Source organism: Erigeron canadensis, chromosome 6 (assembly GCF_010389155.1).
Source record: "Erigeron canadensis isolate Cc75 chromosome 6, C_canadensis_v1, whole genome shotgun sequence".
In the NCBI taxonomy this organism is placed as follows: Eukaryota; Viridiplantae; Streptophyta; class Magnoliopsida; order Asterales; family Asteraceae; genus Erigeron; species Erigeron canadensis.
In genome coordinates this window covers 29,111,162-29,132,428 of record NC_057766.1, presented here as the reverse complement: position 1 = coordinate 29,132,428, position 21,267 = coordinate 29,111,162, and the positions used below count along the sequence as shown (strand labels likewise).

General features: G+C 31.7%; 1 protein-coding gene across 1 annotated transcript; it reads right to left on the bottom strand.

The window, feature by feature from the left end:
* Positions 1-18,609: 18,609 nt before the first annotated feature.
* LOC122605633 (acyltransferase Pun1-like) lies at positions 18,610-19,980 on the bottom strand. Its single transcript, XM_043778590.1, has one exon. It carries the CDS (start codon positions 19,859-19,861, stop codon positions 18,701-18,703), a length of 1,161 nt encoding a protein of 386 aa, XP_043634525.1. The 5' UTR covers positions 19,862-19,980; the 3' UTR covers positions 18,610-18,700.
* Between the last annotated feature and the right edge of the window lie 1,287 nt (positions 19,981-21,267).

The window sequence follows — 21,267 nt, the reverse complement described above, 5'->3', positions numbered from 1 at the left end:
TCAATGTCAGCTTTTGACTTTTTATTTAGTGCTGCCAATACCCTTATCCTCAATCAAGAAAAGAGTGCAATAGCTAGAGTTCACGTATGTTAGCCATGAAGGGATGGAGATTATTTTTATCTGACAATTGACTTAATCACTTATTAACCAATAAAAACTATCTATTTATTTAAATTAAATATTGATGATTTCATCTTTGTATATCTTATAATTTTATTTAAACATTTATTTTAGATAATTACATATCTTTTGAAAAAGAAACCAAAACTGGCCGAATGAATAATAAGAAAAAAATAAACCAAAATTGATTAGTGTTTGGATCTCTTGGTCGACGAAACAAAGAAACCAAAATAATACTTTGGTTTTCTTTTCCTTCAAACATTGAAAAGCAAAGTTAAGATTTTTGGCTTTTGGTAATTCAAAGTCTATCAATCTCTGGTCATTTTGGATGTGTTCATGTAGACTATCTGTATAGATATTTATATTTTTTAATATTAGTTTCAATTTATCAATTTTCTTGAATTTATTTTTAATTCAATCCATAACGTTTAGAGGTAATCAAACCTATCTACTTATTATTATGTTAACTGATTGTATGTTATACATGATCTGTTTTTCTAATGCGTTTAGTCATCACCTAACCACTTATTGACAAATAACAATTTCAATTCCTTTAAAAGTTTTTTATATACAAAAAGACAGTTGTTCTAATAACTTATTGACTAATTATAACTTTCGATTTTCTTAAATTGACTAATGCTTCATTTATGACTTATACTATCTTCATATACTCAAAGAGACACTTAATATATTTACAAGTCTCAATTTTCATAAATTGACTTTTTCTTTTAATTTTAGCTTTAATTTACATTTTTTTGGTTTTTTTTATCACCCGTTTATACTTTTTAACTAATAATTTTAACATAATAAGTTAATATATATCCAATAGAATATAATAATAGCTAATATATGTTATAATAATACGTCTATCTTATAAACGCAAATATGTTTAGTTAAAAAATATATATAATTAATGTATTAACGATAAAATCTAATGAAATTTATAATCTTATTTTTTTTCTGAACAACAGTGGTGATTGGATTAAGTCGCATGCCTCTTTATCATCCGGTAAAGATCGACCACATCACCATCACAGTTAATCCGAGGCATGACTGACGGTGGAAGTCCTACTACCGTTCTAGAGAAACCAGCTAAATGCTAGAGAAACCCTCATGTCTTATCTCATTGGCAACGACTTCCCAATATGTCTTTAAAAAGTTTCGAACTCGTGACCAGCATTTCGCTTAAAGACAACGACCCTTTTCATGAACTTATAAAAGTTTTGTATACCTCTAGATTTTTTATACACTCACATATATTTATACGGATCTAAAATCTAGTATATAATTATTATTATGTAAATAAAAACACATAAAAGGAAGTTTGAAGTGTGCACCAAAAATAAACATTTAATAAAAGAATTTCATTAATATGTGGAGTAGAAATTTAAAATATTTTGGTTGTTGGTGATTCATTTTCATGATAAAATTAGTTGGATAAACCAGACGCAAGATATTATCAAAAAAAACAACAAATAAATAATTCAAACACGGGAACTTCATGTGATCTAGCCAATAATTCAAAAATTGCATGCAAAATTTGATAATAATGAAATGTTATATATTTAAATATATTGCATGATACACCAGCTTGTTTTATTCATTTTGAATATAATACTGAACATTTCAAAAGTATTCATTTTGAATATAATACTGAACATTTCAAAAGTTGTTGGTAATGATCAAACTTGATTTTGGTTTTCTTTGTTAATTGAAACACCATTCATGTATGTTCAAAAAAAATCAATTTAGTTAACTATCCATACATTTTAATCACCTACTAATAATATAAGTAAGTAAGTAAGTAAGTAACTGCTCAGTGCCGTCTTCTATGGGTTTTGAGCCCCAATACCTCGACGGTGTATGGGGGAGGTTAAAATATAGGCAGACCTTGCTTCTACATAAGTAGAGAGGTTGCTTCCGGTTTTTACCTAAATGGTAGAAAAGGCCCTCCAACCTTTGTATGGGATGAGGATCGAACCCATGACCTCTGTCTCTAAGGCCCTCCACCTACTAATAATGTATGGCAATATAATAATTAATGTGGACGAAGACGTTACCAAAAAAAATTCTAATAGGGTGAAAATCAAAAAAACCCAAATAAAATAAATCTAAAAAGGAACAAAATGTTAAAAACCTATTGAAAAGTTTAAAAATTCATGAAAAATTAAAAAATATATGACAAAATCTAAATTTCGAGAGAAGATTTTGGCCCCCATGTAGTATTGCCCCTTAGTGTGGATAAAAGTGATAGTGAAAAGTAAAATAAGAAAATTCACATCTAAATTTGTAGACTATCAAATTTTCATATTTTTCCCTATGGATAAAATTTTTATACACTTTTAAGTGTAGATTTTTTAGTTAAAAATAATTAGTATATACACTTAAAAGTTTAAAACTCAATACAATTTTACACACTTGTAAGCGTATTAAACTCTTATAGTTTTTCCATACTTTACCAAAATCGTGGATAGTTATAATATTTTTCGTAGTGAGTTCATAATATATAGGTTAAGTATAATGCTTAATTGAGTTGAGAGATGACGATGTCATAAGTAGTCCACTCTTAGATCTTCTTCTTGAACATCTCCTTAAGTGATGAATGAAATGACTATTTAAGTTTCATAGTCCATGAATGCATAACTTATATTAAGATTATCTAGGCAGAAAGTAAAGGAAATAAAGTAAACAATAAGAGCAATAACAAGTTCAAATGCAAAAGATCTAAGCAAGTCTAATAATATGTATCATTGATTAAACGATGAATACATGGTCGATATTACAAACTTGACTTACAAGAATACAAATGAACAAAGTAATTACTAAGTCTAGACACACTACAAACTTAACCAATTACAAGATAAGTGACACACACTTTTTATGGTTACAAACACAAGTAATGTGTTGCGGTTGTGTTGCCTTTTATAGAGGAGAATTAGGGCAACACAACCTTGCATTGATAGTGACTTGATGGTGGTTGTCGATCTTCTATTGACTCGATGTACTTGGAACCAGAAGCCTTTGTCTTCTTTACCAAAACGGGTATGAAAGAGAAAACCTTTGTTTTGGTCCCAAGTGTACCTTTGCCATACAAGGCAAATTACAGTGGGAAGAACCACCATGTGATTCTTGTCTTCATCTGGTTTGAATTCTTCCCGCCATGACAAACAATTTGGACAGCATACAATCCGCTGAAGAGAGTCATAAGACTCGCTGATGACTCGCTGACGACACACGTCAACGAGCAAGTCTTATCAGCGAATCCAATACTCAACAAATTTTCAACGTATTTCATTGTAAATGACATGCAATATTAAAAATCTTATAACTTCTAGTAAAACGTTATATACATAATAAAATACATATTCATACGGATCAAGTAACCTAACAGTGAACTGTTCATGGTATGGTCAACTCTCATTCAAGTAAGCATGCATCATATTTAACCTATATATCATGAATTCACTATGAACAATATGATAATTATCCATGATTTTAGTAAGTGTGAAAAAATTATAAGAGTTTACACACTTACAAGTTTGTAAAACGGTATTGAGTTAAAAACACATACAGTTTTGAGTGTATAAAAGGTATTATAAACTACAAAAGTGCATATTTAAAAATGTATATAAATTTATCCACATTTAAAAGTATGAAATATTAAACAGAAGCTTACCAAGATAGACAAATAAATAATGGTAGTTCTTGAATTGTACTACTTTTCAAAATTTTCTTAATTTGGACACAATATTAAATCTCACGGATGGGAATTGGCCATTCAGAAGATGACAAGTGCCCTCGGTTTCTCTCCCACCTCTCTCCTCTTCCCAGGTTTCTTTTCTTATAATTTTTCACACCTACCTTCTTCCATAACAAAAAAAAATTCCAGAGAAAATGTCACAAATGGTAATCACGGTTCTTTATATTATTAAGTTGCCCCTTATCTATTTTTTTCGTTGCAAACAGTCCTTGAGTTTTCATTTTCATTACCAACAGTCTCTAACACTAACTTCTGTTAATTTTAACCGTTAAATTCCTCACGTGTATATCACGTGAGGGTATAATCGTCTTTTTTTCAACCATAAGGACTATTTGTAATAATGATATAAAATCATACATCAACAAAAACACCATCTTCCACATTCTTCTTCTTTTTCCTTTTTTAGCTACGACCATCTCCAATTCCGACAAACATCTTTTTTTTTTATACATTTTTTGTCATACATATATCTAATCCATATGTATTTATACCCTTTTCCATGAATTATTTCACACATCACTACCCAGATCTTCAAACACATATCTATATCTTCAAAACATTAACACATAAATAAATACATAAACTCTATTAATCCAATTATCATCATCAATTCATCATCACTTGTCACTAACACCAATCCAGATCACATTCACCATTAGATTTAAATCCATAAAATCAAACATACATCTAACCCAACATGCCAGCTATTAAGATAAATTTCAAAATAATTAAGAAAAGTCAACCAAAGGTAATGAAGCCATGGAGGTTGGTCGCATATCTTTACATTCATAATCTTGTTGTAAACCAACAAACTCACTTTGAATATGGGCATTTACGTTTACTAGCTTAAATATATAGAACACCGTTTACTCACTTGCAAATACCCAAATCTCAAATCTTGGATTCTAGCAAATACCCAAAGATAACTCTCGCCGGAAAAACACATACACCCTGGAGATTTCAAATACAAGGTGGTAGTGGTAACGAATGAAGATGAAGATATCGGGAATGTTTGTTCTTGTACGAGTATATGATATGAGATTTTGGGATTTGTGTGTGTGTTTTTTTTTAAATTTATTTATGTAATAATATTTTTAAGATGAAGATATCGGGAGTGTTTGTTCTTGTATATGATATGAGATTTTGGAATTTGTGTGTGTTTTTTTTTTTAATTTATTTATGTGATAACATTTTTAGTTGATATACATCCAATCCGATCACTGTATATCGTTTCTCATGATGCTAGCTTTCATCATTTAGTTAACATTTTTGCAAACCTTCATGAATTTATTATACAAAGAGTTGTATTTGATGGGATTTGTTGTTGACGATGATTTAGTTTTGGATTTTATTGATTTAATTTGGGATTTAAACTTGATTTTCATTTAGATTTTTTGTTGTTGATTTTGGATTTGGGTTTTTTTTTTTTTATAGATTTGTTGTTAATGATGATATTTTGTTTCAAGATCTGGAGAAAAGAAATAAACTGGGATGATGATGATGATGATGATGGAAAACAGAAATAATTTGGGATTTTATATCATTATCACAAATAGTCCCTATGGTTGGAAAAAAGACGATTATACCCTTACGTGATATGCACGTGAGGGATTTAACGGTTAAAATTAACAGAAGTTAGTGCTAAAGACTGTGGTAACGAAAATGAAAAACTCAGGGACTGTTTGCAACAAAAAAAAATAGATAATGGACAAATTAATAATATATATGAAGAACCACATTGACCATTTGTTACATTTTCTCAAAGTTCTGTATTGAATATACTGTAACAATAATTTACTTGCTTCCAAAAAGGAAATAACAATTATATATAACATATTTTTAAAACTGTTACTGATTACAAAATGCGAATTGAGATTACAAATTCAATCAACTAGTGTTACTACAATAAGAATGTCGCTGTATGGGCTTTCTCCAAATTGTGACATGAGTGCAAGTTTTGTTACTTTATGTCATCAAATTACACCATTAGATAACAATTGGTTATACGTGTTCAACGCAGGTTTATCGCTATTTTAACAAGGTTGTATATGTTTATTTTGCTTCTGCCCACTTTAACCTTGTCATGATGATACAAAATTGTAAAAATAAGGCTTCATCCATAGACCATAAACTTGAGTTGTTAAGCAAAATTCTTTCTATTCAATTGTTTCAAGAAGTATTACATGGACCCCGTCGTAGCTAAGAAGTAAGAACAGTTATACGACAAAACCCAGATACTGCTGCATTTGGCGAGTTGGCCCAAAACACCAAAATTATCAGTTAATTTGATTATTAAAAAAAAAAAAAAGCCTAAATTCATTGAGTCATTTTATCAAACAACTTGCTCTCATTATCAATCACTTCATACTTTGCATATCCGTATACCATATAGTATTCCACGAACAAAATCATTTTCATCAAACATTTTCGCATCCACAACATTTACAAATAAATCATCAGATGATGTCATTGATAATAAATAAGAAAAAGAAACTCCTCCTGGACTCAATCACTACCACTGATTTCTAAAAATCATATATGTGCAATGTCTAATTTTAATACCCCAAATAGTATTTACAAACTGGAGGAAAGATGAAAGGAACATACGATATGACTACAGATTCCACGTATTTCACTATAACAATAAACGGATAAACCATAAAAAAAAATATATAAATACATAATAAGTTTTGCTTTTGAAGGGACATGTGAGTTACTGGGATTTTTCCTTTGCCTTTAAGTTTTCTGTCTCTTTTTTTTGTTATGGAAAAAGATGGGGAAGATAAAGAGAAAAAAATAATACTGGAGAAGACGAAGTGGGAGACGAAGGAGTGGACAGAGAAACATATGGCACCTGTCAACTTCTGAATAGTCAATTCCCATCCGTGAGATTTAACACCCTACTCCAAGGTTTTTATGTCCAAATTGAGAAAATTTACTTAAGTGATTACGATCCATATGTTGAGCACGTGAATGGTTTTTCAATTAACAAAGAAAACTTTTAAAATCAAAATTGATTATTATCAACCACCTTTCAATATTATATTCCTTGTGTATTGATCTGCTCGTGTATCATGCAATATGATTAATTAAATACCATTTCATTATCAGAACATTTTGCATGTAGTTGGTGATTTGTTGGCTTGAAGTTCTTGTGGTTGAATTTATTTATTTATCGTTTTTATATAATATCCCGCATCTTTCTTTAACTTGTTAGTGTCACATCCTAACCAAGTTGGAAAACTCGAGTTGCAAGATAAGTACACACTCACATGGATATTACATAAGAACAACGAGTAAATAAGTTCATAAGATTAACCATAAACAATCGGATACATGGTCTGAAATACGAAAACAGAGGACGCAAACATAGAATCAACAAGCATTCGAAGAAAACATAAGATAAGTTTACACGCAGAGGAAACGATGAGGCATATTGTCAATCTAGTACAAAGAAGTAATTATGCAACACTCTAAATCCTAAGCAAAAAGTAAGTTACAATTCCCAAGCTACCATCCTAAACACGATTAGCTTGATTACCTGAAATGAAAATAGAACACAAAGGTTGGTGTTCGTAGATATTATGCATAAATGAATATGAATATATGAAGACTTTTACGGTCTTAGGTTGACTAAAAGAATCTCAATATGAAACCGCTTACGGTCATAAATCTGATTAAAATGAAAAATAATATGAAACCATTTACAAGCGTAGACCTGGTTAGATTGCATACCTATGAATCCTCAATGAATATTATAGAATCCACAATGAATACTAATACGAAGCCCCTAACGCTCATAGACCTGGCTAGATTACATACCAACATATCCACAATGAATACCAAAGCATCCGCGTTAACAATTATTAAGTAAGATAATAGTAATCGAATAATCAAATTGGAGACAATACAACATTTATGTATGAAAGCACATTTTGTATCCCTTTCCCAATAAAACATAAGAAAGAAAAGGCTACGAAGACTCACCTAATAGGTAGCAACAAGATTAAGCTACACAAGATATTAGAAAGAAAATAACCGATACGCAACAATCTATTTCAAGTTATCACAGTTAACTACGTATTCATTATGTAAAAGCGTGCTCATAACGTGACACCAAGCGTTGACTAAGTTTCCCGAAAGAGTTTGAATTTTACCAAAACTTACGAGTTTGACAAAAGTGGACTAAAATTGACTAAATTACGAGTTTAACTTTGTTTAAAATAACTGGTTTCCAAGAAGTCGTTTGACTAGACTAAATTTTATGAGGTCTCAATTATGTGGTCTCGAATTTTAGGTCTCAAATCTTGCAACTCAAATATGGGGTCACAAATAAATTACAAGGTCACAACTGAATTACGAGGTCACAATTGAATTTACTAGGTCACAATTGGACATTCGCGGTTACAATTGATATACGATGTCACAAATGAATTACGAGGTCACAAATGACGGGGTCTCAATTGCGAGGTCGCAAATACGGGCTAGCGAAATGATATGTTCTTCACCGGGTGTTTTTAACATCGAATAGTACTTTTAGACTCTTTGAGATGATGGAAAACAATACTAAAGTTGCAATCTTGAAAAACGGATGTAAACCCGAAAACCGATTTGAACAAAGTTTGTAAAAAATGTATAAAAATCCTTAAATCTCAAGATTTTGTTAACAAAGATAAACAAAACTTTGATCCCAGTTTAGTATATGATTATAAACATTTTGGACTTACAAAGTTCAATATTTTGTAAGTTCAATAAAGTGGGTTTTGATTCAATACCTTAAGTATGTAAAATGTGTGTTTATGGAAATATTTGGAAAACAAAATTACAATTTTTAGACTAATATCGGTTCATTTATATATATTTATTTTATGTGATATTGTTACTTTTATGCTTGAATTATTATCAATTTCATATGCATATGGACGTTACAAAGGAATAACGACTAAATAAGATCATAAGATTAACCATAAGCATTCTAATACATGGACTCTAATACGCAAATAGAAGTCGCAAACATAGAATCAACAATAAGCATTAAAAAAAATAAGATAAGTTCCCACGTAGAGGAAACGATGAGACATGTTGTCAATCTAGTACAAATAAGCAATCATGCAACACTCAAAGTCCTGAGCCTGGAGTCAGATACAAGTCCCATGCTAGCATCCTAACCACGATTAACTTCATTATCTGAAATTAAAAGAGAACACAAAGGTTGGTGTTCATAGGATTTTTATGCATAAATGAATATGAATATACGAAGCCTTTTACGGTCTTAGGTTATGACTAAAAGAATCTCAATATGGAGCCGCTTACCGTCATAAACCTAAATAAAATGAATATTAATATAGAGCTGTTTACAATCATAGACCTGGCTAGATTGCATACCTATGAATCTTCATTGAATATTATAGAATCCACAATGAATAATAATAGGATGATGCTTACGCTTATAGACGTGGCTAGATAACATAACAATGTATCCACAATGAATACCAAATAATCCATGTTAATAAGTAAGCTAATAGGCATCAAATTATCAATTTTAAGACAATACAACATTTATGTATGAAAGTACATTTTGTCATGTAAATGTCGTCAGTTTTTATCATAGACGCATGCCACATGTTAATTCGGTATTTTCAATGTTGGCTTTTGACTTTTTCTTTAATACTTTTAATGTTCTTATTAAAAAGGGTAATTGGATAGAAACCCTCGCGATCTCATGTACCATTTGGTACTCACTAATCTTCCAGTCAGGCTAGTGTCCAGGTGATTCTCAACCACTTAATAATCTCCTGATTATCTCAAATTTGCCTTTGACAAGACTCGAACTCAAAATCTCCACAGAAAAATAACGGCTGATAGCCACTGGACTATTACCCAATTATTATCAGTTAAGTAAGGAGTGCAGTAGGGTTCACATATGTTAGCCATGAAGATCATATGTAACTATAAAAAGACGTTTGAAATTTGCAATTATATTAGCCAACAATAAAACTTCTAATAAAAAAATTTCATTAATATGTGAAGTAGAAATTTAAAATATTTTGGCTGTTTGGCCAGTGCTTCATTTCCTTGACAATATTGATTTCATTTCCATGATAAAATTAGTTGGATTAACCAGACACATGAGATTATAAAAATAAAATGACAAATAAATAATTCAAACACGAGAACTTCATCTGATCTAGCTAATAATTCACAAACTGCATCCAAAAATTTATATTAATGAAATGTGAAATATTTAAATATATTGATGATACACGAGAGGATCTTATTCAAAATGAAAATAATATTGATCATTTCAAAGGTTGTTGGTAATAATCAAACTTGATTTTGGTTTTTCATTGTTAATTGAAATACCATTCATGTGTTCAACGTATAATCACTTTAGTTAACTATCCATACATTTTAATCACATGGGATTTTACCTTTGCCTTTAAAATTCTCTCTTTTTTTGTTATGGAAAAAGATGGGGAACATAAAGAGAAAAAAATAATATTGGAGAAGACGAAGTGGGAGGCGAAGGAGTGGACAGAGAAACATATGGCACCTGTCAACTTTTGAATAGTCAATTCCCATCCGTGAGATTTAACACTCTACTGTTTTTATGTCCAAATTGAGAAAATTTACTTAAGTGATTACGATCCATATGTTGAGCACGTGAATGGTTTTTCAATTAACAAAGAAAACTTTTAAAATCAAAATTGATTATTATCAACCACCTTTCAATATTATATTCCTCGTGTATTGATCTGCTCGTGTATCATGCAATAAGATTAATTAAATACCATTTCATTATCAGAACATTTTGCATGTAGTTGGTGATTTGTTGGCTTGAAGTTCTTGTGGTTGAATTTATTTATTTGTCGTTTTTATATAATATCCCGCATCTTTCTTTAACTTGTTAGTGTCACATCCTAACCAAGTTGGAAAACTCGAGTTGCAAGATAAGTACACACTCACATGGATATTACATAGGAACAACGAGTAAATAAGTTCATAAGATTAACCATAAACAATCGGATACATGGTCTGAAATACGAAAACAGAGGACGCAAACATAGAATCAACAAGCATTCGAAGAAAATATAAGATAAGTTTACACGCAGAGGAAACGATGAGGCATATTGTCAATCTAGTACAAAGAAGTAATCATGCAACACTCTAAATCCTAAGCCAAAAGTAAGTTACAATTCCCAAGCTACCATCCTAAACACGATTAACTTGATTACCTAAAATAAAAATAATACACAAAAGTTGGTGCTCGTAGACTTTTATGCATAAATGAATATGAGTATATGAAGCCTTTTACGGTCTTAGACCTGGCGAGATTGAATACCTGGCGAGATTGAATACCTATGAATCCTCAATGAATATTATAGAATCCACAATGAATACTAATACGATGCCCCTTACGCTCATAGACATGGCTAGATTACATACCAATGTATCCACAACGAATACCAAAGCATCCACGTTAACAATTAATAAGTAAGCTATTAGTCATCGAGTAATCATATGAAGACAATACAACATTTATGTATGAAAGAACATTTTGTATTCCCTTCACCTTAAAACATAAGAAAAAAAAGGCTACGAAGACTCACCTAATAGCTAGCAACAAGATTAAGCTACACGAGATATCCAAAAGCAAGTAACCGATACGGAACAATCTGTTTCAAGTTATCACAATTAACAACGTATTCATTATGTAAAAGCATGCTCATAAAGTGCCACCAAGTGTTGACTAACTTTTCCAACAGAGTTTGACTTTTACCAAAACTTACGAGTTTGACAAAATTTGACTAAAATTGACTAAATTATGAGTTTAACTTTGTTTGAAATATTTGGTTTACAAGAAGTCGTTTGACGAGACTAACTTTTATCAGGTCTCAATTTTAATTGTGCTCTCTAATTTAGGGTCTCAAATCTTGGGGTTCAAATATGGGGTCACAGATAAATTACGAGGTCACAACTGAATTACGATGTCACAATTGAATTTATGAGGTCACAATTGGACATTCGATGTCACAATTGATATACAATGAATGAATTATGAGGTCACAAATGACGAGGTCTCAATTGTGAGGTCGCAAATACGGGCTCGCAAAACGATATGTTCTTCCCAGGTGTTTTTAACATCGAATAGTACTTTTAGACTCTTTGAGATGATGGAAAACATTGCTAAAGTTATAATCTTGAAAAACGAATGTAAACCCGAAAACCTATTTGAACAAAGTTTGTAAAAAATGTATAAAAATCCTTAAATCTATAGATTTTGCTAATGAAATTAAACAAAACTTTGATCGAAGTTGTAGTATATGATTCTAAACATTTTTGACTTAAAAGGTTCAATACTTTGTAAGTTCAATAATGTGGGTTTTGATTCAATACCTTAACTCTGTAAAATTTGTGTTTGTAGAGATATTTGGAAAACAAAAATACAATTTTTAGAGTAATATTGGTTCGTTTATTTATATTTATTTTATGTGTCGTTAGTCTTATGCTAAAATTATTATCAATATTATAGAAGTTTTACGCTTAATATGTAATTTGTCGAATGGTAGGTTGGAATGATGGTTGATGGTACAATTGAGTTAAAAGATGGTGAATTTTAAGAAGAAACCTCAACGCTTTGTCACGTGAGCTCACTGTAACAACAATCAACAATGGAATATCGAATTTGTATAATTATTTCCTGTTTTGACTTTTGACCAAGAAAAATACTTTTACGGCTGAGAAAAAGGAAAAGGCTTTGCAATTCATTTGGGCTCAGCTAGAAATAGCCCAATACAATTTGGACCGAAAGAAACAAGAAAGAAATAGAAGACGAGAAAGAGAAAAGTCGGTTAGTTTGGGCCGTGGAAGTCGGCTAGAAATCTTGGGGAATCAAGTTTTAATATCAATGAAACTTATCTATTATAAGAAGAGGAAAAAAGAATTAACTTTATTGGACTATTCACATAACAAATGAGTTTGTAAATATGTATTTGTAATTTGTTTATCAATATATGTCACAGTTATCTTATTGGGTTTTACGAAGGACCATCGCAAGAATTATATGCATCGATTACATTCAGATTAATTTTCTTTTTAAATAAAAGATTTTAGTTAATACACTTGAGCATTTAGCAGAGTCAATTGTGCATCGTTTGTTAGAGTGGACCGTTCTGTGAAGTTAAATTATATTAGGAAGAAACTGTAATGCATATATATCTGACATTGACAACATGGGCATTGTTTGTAAAAGTGGTCACATTGCCCCTCACGGTGGAATTCATATTGGACCAGTGGTGTGATGTGGTCATGTGGACCAGCAGAGAGATCCAAAGCAATTGAAAGTGGACTCACCGATGGACGTATTATCATTTATCAAAGATGATGGACATAATCAACAAGAGGCCCAAACGAGAAAGTAAAAAGCCGGCCTGCACGTAAATTACAAAATTGAGAGGATAATCTGAATAAATTTCTCTCTGTTTACATGATAAAATTATTGAGAGGATAAGGTGTAAATTGAGGATACTTTGAATGCAATATATATTCTGGACTAAAATGCGTACATTACAACGAACAAGAATGTAATATTGTTTGTAAGAAAAAGTAAAAATGTTGGATAATGACCTTAATACGAAGTCTAAAAATTATATTGTAACAGTTGCTCGTCAAATCCGAAATGTTCATAAAATTTCGGTACTATTCCGAATAATACCGAAATAACGGTACTGTATCTATATTTACGGTACGGTATTCGCTTCTCACTTTGGGTTGTTTTCGGTATTGGTACCAATCAGTTCGATACTGGTTTGATATGGTACGATACTGAAAACCATCCCTAATGAGGACTATTAATGAAAAGTATTTAACGACATGATTAATATTGCTTAAAAAGTGTATCGCGCGAAAAATAACGCATGTTAATTTATTTACATATTATATAATAGTCCTGATATCCGTATGATATACGGAATTATAAATGCATATATCATACGATTTTTCTAAGAAAAATTAATTTTAAGTAATATATTTTTTCATGATGCATGGAAACATAGATACATGGATCATAAAAATATTAATAATAATATGATTATTAATTTTGTTGTTAATAAAGTTATGAACCTCATGATAGTGAAATATGGATCCTATCAGTTTTAAAGTTTTGCCGTTCTCATTCGGCTAGATTAAACGTTTAATATATATTTCTTCTAGTAAATGATAATAAGGTAATTTTCTTTAATTGTAGGCTTATTTGTATATACTTATTTAAAACTAACATGAAATTTTATGTTAGAATTAAAATAGAATACAATAATAGAAGATACACATATATAATATGTGATTTAGCTATCATAGTTTTAATGTGTTGTCTATACATGAATATTTTTTTTTTTTTAAAATGGAATCTAACTGTTACAATTTACAAAATAAAAAAGAAAAATAATCAACTATTTAGATAGGAAAAAAAATCAAATTTATTATTCACAAGAATGAGTGTATGCAGTTCTTTCGCACTTTCAAGGAACAATTTTATACAAACAGCTCCAAGCCTCTAACTATATTTCAATGGTGTGGAAAACATGCAAAAGACATGATGCTTGATATCTGATTATACATACAACCAATTCATATCAATATAGTAAACTATTTTGCATGAAAAAATAAAACCTAAATATTAAGCTTAATTACAATCAATTTGAATAGTAAAAAAGCAATACAAAACTTACGTATTGTATAGCTAACTTGAAGAGACGTGTGGGCAAAAAATAATCTATGTATATATAGGGTGGACATTGATGTGAGTTTTTAGTTAGTGATATCATTGATCTAATTAGAAAATATTTTAATTCCTATAATAAAAGGGATTTGATAATATTTTTTGACATTATTTTTGATAAATATATCATTGATCTAAGGAGTTTTTTTATTCATAATATTTAAGAGTTTTTTTTTGTCGAATAAAATGGCTAAATAGCTATTAGATTTTGTGTATATATATAATACTTTTTGTATATTAATTAATTAGTTACAAAATACATAATTATATAATCTGTATGTTTTGTGCTTATAGAAACATTTTCCCTGAATGGATATACACAAACATTTTAAAAAAAGTCAGTCTCATTTTTTTATAAAATAGATATGACACTTAATAATAATTTATTTATTTTTTCATTTTTTATTCCAATGTAAAGATAAATATTACAAAAAAAATATATGAAGATGACACGTAGGATTAAATCCTATGTGGCAATGATATAAGTTAGTTTTTGAATTGAAAATGTTCTAGAATTGTTTAACTAACTATTCTTTTAATAATTATATAGATAGATATACAAACCGATTATGTTTAATATCATTTAGTTTTATCATTGGTTTAATTTATAAAATAAAAGTATGAATAAAAGTAGAAAGTGTATATACCAAATTTAATATGTCGACTTTTATAACAAGTATTACTAAATTAGTTATATGAAATTTTATTAATGATTAAATATTAGTGTTTGCTACTAATAAGGTAACTTAAAAATAGGAATATTGATGAGCGTCTAATTTGTGATAAAAACCCCTAAAGAAAGCCTTCATTTCTATGCTTAAATGAGTTATTATTCTGGAACTATTGGTACTTAATGAAAGATGTGTTTATGCAGGTTCACGGAAAATGCGAGAGAGGGTAAATGACATCAACTGACTTAAGAAGGAAGCCTATGAAGTTACGAGACAAAAGGAAGTGATTCGGGAGCCAAACGAAGATGCAAGAACAAGAACAGCAACCACCAGCGCCGCTGGCCATCACCATCGCCGCTCCCTATGTCACCAGCGCCGCTAGCCCAGAAAAGCCCAGGACCAGCGCCGCTGGTCAGCCCAGATCAGAAATCGACTTTTACACCTATATAAGTCAAACTAACCCTCAAAACCCTAGGAGAGAGCCGATTCAGCAGCCCTAGCCGCCTAGCAACAACCCTAGATCGACATTGCAAGTTCCAAGGAGGTTTTGGAGCTTCTAACACCTTCCAATCTTCACTCTTGGTCTAGATCCTTTATCTTTATTTACTTTATATTATCAAACAATGTCTTTCATCTTTTCAGACTTTGTTATTCCTTTAATAATGTTAGGCTGAATACTTGTTTGGATCGATGTGATCATGTAGACGCTTATTGTTTTACTGTGTTTGTTTAGATTCTGTTGGAGTGTGTTTTACTGTTTATCGTAGATCAATGTTTATTAGTAATTCATGTTGCTATTGGTTTTATATCTGAACATATTAGTTTAATTCGGATGGTTGTCTATGATCATACACTAAGACTAATATGTTAGGACAGAAAATGACTAGTCGGTCTTTAACTAGAAGTAAAAAGTGATTCACTTGTAGCTGAGGGATCCAGAACCATGGTAACTAGGATGAATTGAACATGAAGCTTAACAATGCCAGACGCGATCCTTTGACTTGTAACCGAGCACTGTGGTCACCAGAGGGAATTATATCTGGTCATTGCTTAAGAGCCGGGTAACTAAATGATGAATTAGTAACACGAACTTTAGGTCATTAATGCTTAAACAATGAATCTAGCGAGAATTTATTTAAAGGGTAGTGTGAGTCTAACGACAACACTACTAACTAGGTAAAGTGAATCTAACGAGAATCTGAACCGTGATGAAGTTTCCAACAGACTAGCAAACCAGTAGAATAGTATTTGGTCGTACCATGAGATCGGAGATGCCAAACAAGTATTTTAATTTAATTAATGTTATTCGCTTTTTCAAATTACTTTCAGATTACCTTCACGCTAAATAAGCGGCGGGCTAGATTTTTAATTTACTGCAAAATAATTAGTTTATTAGAAGTTAGTGACAAACCCCCAAACAAACTAGAATTACACATACTACTAGATTAGGTAAAGCAACGCGTCCCTGCGAACGATCCTGTAACTTATCACCAGGCTATATTACACTGACCGGATTCTCTGCTCGTTACGTGTGTTTAAGTTAGATAGTTACTTGTCCAACGTAAATTTAAAGACAAAAAATAAAAACGCACATCAAATATATAAAGGACACATGTCGTATAAATAATAAGCCAAGTGTTAGTCAATAAAAGTCTTAATCCTGTTTTAGTATATTGGTAGATCGAGAGAGAAAATTTTAAAAATGTTCCCTCTTCATGTACTCCCTATTATTTCATTAGATATCTTTTCAAACAAGTTTCATTTTATGTATGTTTTGAAATCAACATTCCATCCGCAAACTTTGATTTATCTTTGTCAAATAGGATAATAAATGTGTCAAGTTATTATACCGGGTTAAAAGCCCCAGCGGTATTTCGAAGTCCTGCAATGATTCTTGGATCCTGGGCGACCAGGGTTTGAGTCTGAGCAGGCGAGATTTTACTTTCAATTTAACGTCGTGTCTTCTACATGTAACGGTTAAATTGGTGGGTTTTTCCTCCCCTGTGGCCCCTCGTGGATCGGTCGCTAGTGACTGCTGGTATGGATGTAACGGCTAGACGTCCCGTGACATGAACGTTAAAAAAAGAAACCATCATACTGAATAATTAAACTAGGGTATTTGTATTGGTTTGGGCAGATTATGTTGTTAAAATTTGGTTTGCTAGTTAACTTTTAAAAAATCATAGTTTTCTAGTTCGGTTGAAGAAAAAAACAATGAAAAACGGGTCGGGCCGGTCATACGACGTACTTTCAATGGTCAAGTGAAAAGCAGCTTGATCTGAAATCATAAAGCTTAAAGACTCAAGGACATATTTTTTTTTAAATAACTCGTCCATTGTACGAGCATAAAAATTAAGTGTATAATTATATATATAATTATATATATAGGGATGGGTTATTATGAGTACAAGGGGAAAAAAAGTGCAAAAGTACAACCTTCTTCCTTCTTCTCCGGCGACCGCCACACCTCCTCTTTCTTCCTTCTTCTACGGCGACCGCCACACCTCCTCTTTCTTCCTTCTTCTCCGGCGATATCTCCGGCGACTGTCTAGCGAGAATCAGGTTCGTTTTCGGGTGGATACGGTACGGTCCAGTGGCCCTCATTCGTTCTAAACTGGTTGTCAAGGGACGCATATGAGAATCGTATGGATTTGATGGGCGGCGATCCAAGAGATTGTGACGGTTTGCTACGGTACGGGCGAAGCCCTTGCTGCAAGCGACGGCGCCGTGGTTGGGGTGGTCGAAGATAATGATGGCTGGTGGTGGTTGTCTCACCGGAGAAGGAGGCAGTGGTTGGCGGTGGCAATCTCGTCGGAGAAAAAGCATGTTGCGGGTCACAGAAGGAGGAAGAAGGCTTGATCTGATCCGGCTGTCCAAAGCTTTGATCCAACGGCTATGGAACATACTTTTGTACTTTTTTTTCCATATGTACTCAAGTTAACTTTCCTCTCTATATATATACACATATATGTTTTGGTTAAAATATAAAAAAAGTATATCAAAGCAAATCAAATAAACAATCTTATTCACTTCACTAAGAATTATTGTATATCATGAAACTCGTCGTACATTAATTATATATATATTTTATAAATTATTATGCATCAATTTTATCATGATCTAATAATCAAAGTTTTATTGTTTTATTTTAATACATGTTTTACAATAATCAAAGAGCATATATGTATATATATTACAACAATACGAAACACATATCATAAAAAACACAAATCTAAAGGAAAGAAAAATACGTAAATTGAACGAAAACCCAAACAAGTGTCCAACACAAACAAACGCTGACCATTATCATGAAAAGGCTATTTATTGGGGTAGAAATTAAGCGTACTTATACCTTGGATCAACACGTACACGCTAGTCTTGGACAAATGAAAGGAATTCCTTGTCATTTTGAAAAAAAGTCATTTCTTCTTCTTTTAAAATCACTGTTGCTTCAATACCATCTCCAGAAGGAGTATCCATCAAAATAAAGTAGCTTGAATCATTGAATTTACTAGTTTGTAAAATTACTCGTAAAGGGTTTCCCCACCCAAAGTCCACCTTGTACATTGGAGAATTACATAGACTCGTACATGTATAAGTTCGACGACTTTTGTCTAGTACTAAGCCCATTTTCTTTTTTAAAAACATTTCCCCATTTTCATCAACATCTTTTATTACTCCCCCTTGCATCTCCATTCTATCTTTCCTCAAACTCGTTATCACCTCGTTTAATTGGATATCATCCGTTGCCATCTTCGCAACGGCTAGATTTACTACGTTTCCTACCACATTATTAAGAGAAGCGGTACTAACAACATTATCTCTCATGTTCACCGCTAGAGTCAAGTTTGAGGGCTGAAAAGAGCCTCCTGCTTTCGTTGTGGCTGCATTCACCGCACATTTAAAAAGTAGAGATGCTAATGATTCGACCCGGGTAGGGTTCAACGGAGTCACACCCGCCGTATTATTTATCTTGTTCTTGAGATCACCCAATTTTGAGTTACAAAACACAAATCTTTTTTGTGTATACTTATCTTTAGATGGTGATTTCATACGATCATGAGACTGACCATCTTGATTATTATCTCTTATGGGGTAAGAAATAAAAGTTGGGTTTATTGGTGATCCACCACGTGTAACAGTCGCCCAGTGGTTGACCAAGTAGGCCTTTGTGAACCCATCAGCAATTTTATGTGTGATGGAAACAGCCACTCCAACTCCACCGCAAGAAAAATGGTTGACTTGGACCTCAAGCAAACGATTACTTTCGATACCAACACTAGGAACGAGTTTTTTAATTATGGTTTCGTCCGGGTCTCTCTTGAGGACAAATTCTTCGAGTGGAACATCGATAGAAGCTTCCAAGAACTCGATTCCTTGATCGTTACAATCGACGTAAGACGCAGGAGGTGGTGATGGGAGCCGACCTGCGAATGGATAGTAATGTGTTAAACATTTTGACAAGGAGTTTTTTAATTTGTTGATGATGTCATAATCTTTGTTGTTGTTTTTGTAGAAGAAAACCCATGGCATATGAAAGTTGGGAATCTTGTCATCAATGAATGAAGATTATAACGGTTGAGGTGAGGTGGCGTTGGGGACGATGGTTTAATGGTTTCTTGGTTTGTGATGGTTTTCATAGTTGATAACTAATACTCGTAAGTATGAAGATGAACCTTAACTATTTGCGTCTCTATATATGGGATTTTTTGCAACGTGCCACTACGTATTTATTACACAACTAATACTATCCTTCCGTTTTCCGTTTATGAAGAAACACCAAAATTAATGGGGTACTATAATATTACTTTAATATGTTTTATGTTCTATGTGTTGTCAAACTATAACCTAACATTAATTATAAAATGGGTAATGATTAATACTCTTAATTGGTTAGCCTAAAAACCCTTCTAATTAATAGGATATACTAGGAGGATTGGTTAGAATGATTTGTTGATTATATGTGTTAACAAATGAATATATATATTAGGAAGATTTTTTGGAGGATTGGTTAAAAGAATATATCATTTTCCTTTTAAAATTATCCGGCTAATAAAATAACATGTATCAAATATTATATTAATTTCGAAATGCATTAAAATTTTAAAAAACAAATGGATGAAAAATGAAGGTACTTTCGATTCAAATTGAAATATCGTTTACAAACTACACTTAAAATTTGAAAGAAATAGAAAAATTAATCTTTATGTTTTTACATAGCGTTCTTTATTCTTACTTTCACACATAATGATGTTACATCACTATTGCCAAGTTTTTACCTTTCTAGATATACGCTAAAAACCCTAACAAAGTCGGCGAAATTGTTGAAATTAAATGGGAGTTAGACAAAATTATAGGATTGGAATTATGGTATTATTGAACGACAAGATTTGAAAATGGAAAAAGGGAGTGTGTGGTTGTCATACACTATCCATTAGTCTTCTATGAAGAGAAAAAGAAAAAGCTCTTCTTTATGTTGGGTGAAAAACATCTCACATATTAATATTTTAATATTAATGAATAAATGATGAACTCCTGATTTTTATGGAATAAAAAAAACCAAGATATGAGGGGTTTGAAAATATATATTTGCATGTCTAGTTAGTATTAATATAATTTTTCATTGTCAAGATCTCTCTACCTATTATAGCACCCCCAATGTACTTGCGTATTGGGCGTATTCAACTTCGTATACGATCTACACCATTGGGTGTGAGCCGTATTCCATCGTATTGGCGTTGTATTCGAGCCGTCCGTGGTGGGTAACACGGAGGTTGAAGGTTTTTTTTCCTTTCTGAAATATATGCATATATGTTTGTAGGTGTATGTCGTACCAGATTTCTGATTACTTTTCGGCCAGCCTGTGTGTTTTTTTTACGGTTGAGGACGTGAGGTGTGTGACTGTGTGGGTGTGCAAGGAAGAAAATGTAGTAGGTGTA